Source organism: Lycium ferocissimum, chromosome 12, assembly GCF_029784015.1.
Source record: "Lycium ferocissimum isolate CSIRO_LF1 chromosome 12, AGI_CSIRO_Lferr_CH_V1, whole genome shotgun sequence".
NCBI classification, from domain to species: Eukaryota; Viridiplantae; Streptophyta; class Magnoliopsida; order Solanales; family Solanaceae; genus Lycium; species Lycium ferocissimum.
Window position 1 is genome coordinate 45,620,688 of NC_081353.1, and position 4,279 is coordinate 45,624,966.

The window sequence follows — 4,279 nt, forward strand, 5'->3', positions numbered from 1 at the left end:
ATAAAAAGCAATGGACTGAATGCAGTGAGAATTCCAGTTGGATGGTGGATTGCTAGTGACCCAACACCCCCAAAGCCCTATGTTGGAGGCTCATTGCAAGCCTTAGACAATGCCTTTCTTTGGGCCAGGTATACATTTGCACTGATAGCCGATTTCAGGATCACAATTTAAGCTATAGCCACAATGTATAAAATTGTCAAATTTAGTCACTTCGTAACCAACTTCAGATATACCTACCGAAGTTGCAAAATTTCTGTTTGAAGTTTGGCAATATAAGTTCCGACTTTTATGCTTAAAGTTTGGGTTGCCAAGGGTAAACTTCTGATATTTTGCTCGGAGTTTGGCTTGTCAAGGACAAATTTCAAACACGTATATTTGAAGTTTCAGACTTACAAGTCCGACACTGAAAGTAACTTTTGCATAGCTTGAACTATCAATCTTCATCTTTGTCAGTGTTTTCAAGCTTCTCCAATAATATCCACTTGATTTAAGCTCAATTTTCATATTCGAGACCTACAAGCTTAAATGGATGCTAAAAAATAAAAATAAAATAAAAAATTAAAAAGGTGGCCGCCTTAAATGGAACTGTGCAGATAGGCTGCCTGTCAAATTTTTCATTATTTTCTCTATATGCTTACTGTTAGTGGTAAAAAGTATTTACATAATTAAATCACCTAAAAATAACATTGGTAATTGTCCATAATAAGCAAAACAGTTTACCTATTAAAAATAAAGTAGACAACCTATTATAACGTTAAAGTACACTGATAGTATAAGGATTATTCACACTGTCAGTATATAAAGTTATATCCATAATAAGTTAGCACGCTTGATGCCATATTGGGTTTTAATTGAAAGTGAAATTTTATGCAGGAAATATGGACTTAAAGTAATAATAGATCTGCATGCTGCACCTGGTTCTCAAAATCCCTGGGAGCACAGAGATGGTACTATAGAATGGGGAAAAACTAATGACACCATTCATCAGACAGTTGAAGTAATTGACTTCCTAACTTCCAGGTGATAACAATAGAATTAATTTGCATATATTGGCAGTATATAACGTTTAAACAGTTATGCTATCACTTGATAATCTATTTGTGTATTTTAACTTCTTACTATAGTAATGTAGCATGTAACCTGTTTTATCTTCCCTATTTGATAGTCACATTAGTTACTTTTCATGGTCGACTATATAGAGTTATCATCATGTGATCTGATGTTCGTATAATTAAGTTACCTTTCTTGATGGTGTAGAATTTTTAATTATACTAGTTTAATATGTTGTAGCAGGTAACTTTTTTTTATTATTATTAATCATAGTACTTTTCGTGGACTATTACATATTGTTATCATTTATAGGGGCCGATGTAGCCTTTTGGCTACGGGTTCATCTCAACCTATAACTTTCGACACAGAGTACAAATATAAATGTAAAAAACTACTAAAACATCTAACTTTAAGAATCTTAAAAGTTGAACCCATTAAATATAAAGATCCGCCTCTGATCATTTAGGTGATTTAATATGTAAAATTTCTTTGGGGTCTTTCCACAAATAGCAGCCGCATTCACTGCTTACTTTTCCTAGCCGATATGCATAGATTATACATTGATTATACACCTATTTGTAGTTTAAGCAATTGGATGAACAGCTATTTAGGTTCATTCTTCAATTTCTTTTACAAAAGTTAAAATTCATTAGAAAGACTAATCTTATTCATTTTCTTCTTTTCTTGTTCATGCATTATAGGTATGCCAAGAATCCAAGCCTATATGCAGTGGAATTAATCAATGAGCCACTAGCACCTGAAGTTACATTAGACATGGTCAAAAAATACTACCAAGCTGGATACAACGCAGTCCGTAAATATTCTTCGACAGCATATGTAGTTATGTCCAACAGATTAGGACCTGCAGATTCAACTGAACTTTTGACATTTGCCAGTGGCTTAAAGGGATCTGTAATTGATGTTCATTACTACAACCTTTTCTCTAGCATGTTTGACAACATGTCTGTCCAGCAAAATCTTGATTTTGTCAACACTAACCGTTCTGCTGAGCTCAATACTGTCACCCAATCTCATGGTCCTCTCACTTTTGTTGGTATGTTTTCTTTTTCTCTTTACGTTAAGTTTTACTACTACTTAATTCCCTCATTGATTACATGACACTAACACATATAGTCCCTTCATCCGTCAAATAGAATAAATTTGGATCCTAATTTTCTTTAGTACATTCTAATTAATTTTGCAAGTCAGATCATCTTTTTTATTTTTCTTTGGTTTGGCGGGGGGAGGGGGGGGGGGGGTGTCGCTTAAGAAGATGTAATCCCATATATTAACGGGCAATTCGCAGGAATGCCCTTATTTCGGGGTGGTCTTTGATTTTTGACCATCAAATTGAAAATATTTGATTTTTTTCCCTTCGCCTAAAATTTCTGGGTTTCGGGTTCGAACTCCGCTCAGTCAAAAATTAAATTAAAAAAATCGCAAGGGAGAGTTTTGCCTCAAGGAAAAAAAACCTTAAGACCTAACTTTTGCCTGAATAGGCCTAATTTTGCCTACGAAACACTTCCTTGAGATTTTTTTTTTCTTATTATTGAGCCGGGGTTCGAACCCTGAACCTCAGGGTTTTTTAGGCGATCGGCAAAAATTAAAGACCAGCAATTTGAGGGGCAAAACTTAAAGATCAGCGCCTTTGAAGGCCAATCCGTGCAAAAAAATGTATATTAACTGACTGTTACAAGATGTGACCCTTCTCGTAATTTAATTCAAAGCTACACAAACTCATATTATCATGTATACTCCTTTGTTTCAATTTATGTGACCCTTCTCGTAATTTAATTCAAAGCTACACAAACTCATATTATCATGTATACTCCTTTGTTTCAATTTATGTGACTCAATTTGACTCGGCACAGAGTTTAAATAACGGGAGAAAATTTGAAATTTGTGGTCTTAAATATGTTACAATATTTGTGTAGCTACATGATATTTGAAACTTGTGGTCATAAACATTTCATGGCATTTGTGTGGCTAAAACTTCTCATTCAGGTAAAATAAAATGATTAAAGATAAATTATTTTTAAGTATATAAATGTGTCACTCTTTTTTTGAACGGACTAATAAGAAAAGTGTGTCACATAATTTGAAATACAGAGAATATATCCTATATATATTTCTAACAAAATTTTCAGGTTCATTGGTTATATGACCCGTTATAAATGTTTTTCTAATTACATGACACATACCACATGAGATATATTTATGTTAAGACTCAAGAGATCAGTAATATGAAATAGAAGAGATATTTGTATGGTAATTTGTAATGTATGATTATAAATTTGTTATCTATCTTTCGGATACAAATATGATGGATTTATCTCTCGAAAGAACCATATGTGTTAATTGATATCTTAAACTACATTAAATATTTTTTAGGGGAATGGGTTGCTGAATGGCAAGTCAGAGATGCAACAAAGGAGGATTACCAAAAATTTGCCAAGGCGCAATTGGAGGTGTTCGGACGTGCAACATTTGGTTGGGCTTATTGGACACTCAAAAATGTCAACAACCATTGGAGTATGGAGTGGATGATCAAGAATGGCTATATCAAGCTTTAAATTGTTTAGATTATTGACTGATTAATAATCATATTGGGTCAACCCAAATTTCCCTATGTCAAAGCCATTCTATTAAGATAGATGTTATTAATCATAAACTTTGAGGAAACAGCTCAAAGGGTCAACTTGTTACAACATTGTGGAGATCTTCGGTAACAAAGATGCATCATTATATATAAAGACTGCTTTCTCTGTGCGTTTCAAATCTAACTTCCTTGCGTTACATGTTCCTGTTTGAGTCAAAATTCGTATTTTACCCAAATAGTTGAATTTGTTCTAAGGTTAACTACAGTTGGTAGTAATTTAAAACAGATATTAGAATTAACACATGCAATTTATTTAAAGGTTAATAAATAATAAGTAAATAAAAGAAAAAAGTAAACTTATGCCAATTGTAGATGAACAACAGTGATAGATTACTTCATTCCCCAGAATGAATAAGAAATTGATGATAAAAGAATAATGATAATAATAATAAGCAGAGAATAATCAATAATAGTGTATTTTTCAGTCAGTATTGGCTGCCTAGATATACAAGTGAAAGTCCTATTTATAGGTATCTGGTCCTATCTGGTGTCCTTCCCGTTATATGCATGTAACGACAATCATTAATTGTTGAATTAATGATTGTCATTAAATTCCTTGACTCTGGTCAT

General features: G+C 33.0%; 1 protein-coding gene across 1 annotated transcript; it reads left to right on the forward strand.

Moving 5' to 3' along the window:
• Positions 1-3: 3 nt before the first annotated feature.
• Positions 4-3,819, forward strand: LOC132039361 (probable glucan 1,3-beta-glucosidase A; the record flags this gene model as incomplete). The annotated part of the gene is made up of 4 exons (XM_059429856.1): positions 4-128; positions 874-1,020; positions 1,752-2,104; positions 3,442-3,819. Coding segments are annotated over 4 exons (807 nt in total), but the record flags the coding sequence as incomplete, so codon positions are not given.
• Between the last annotated feature and the right edge of the window lie 460 nt (positions 3,820-4,279).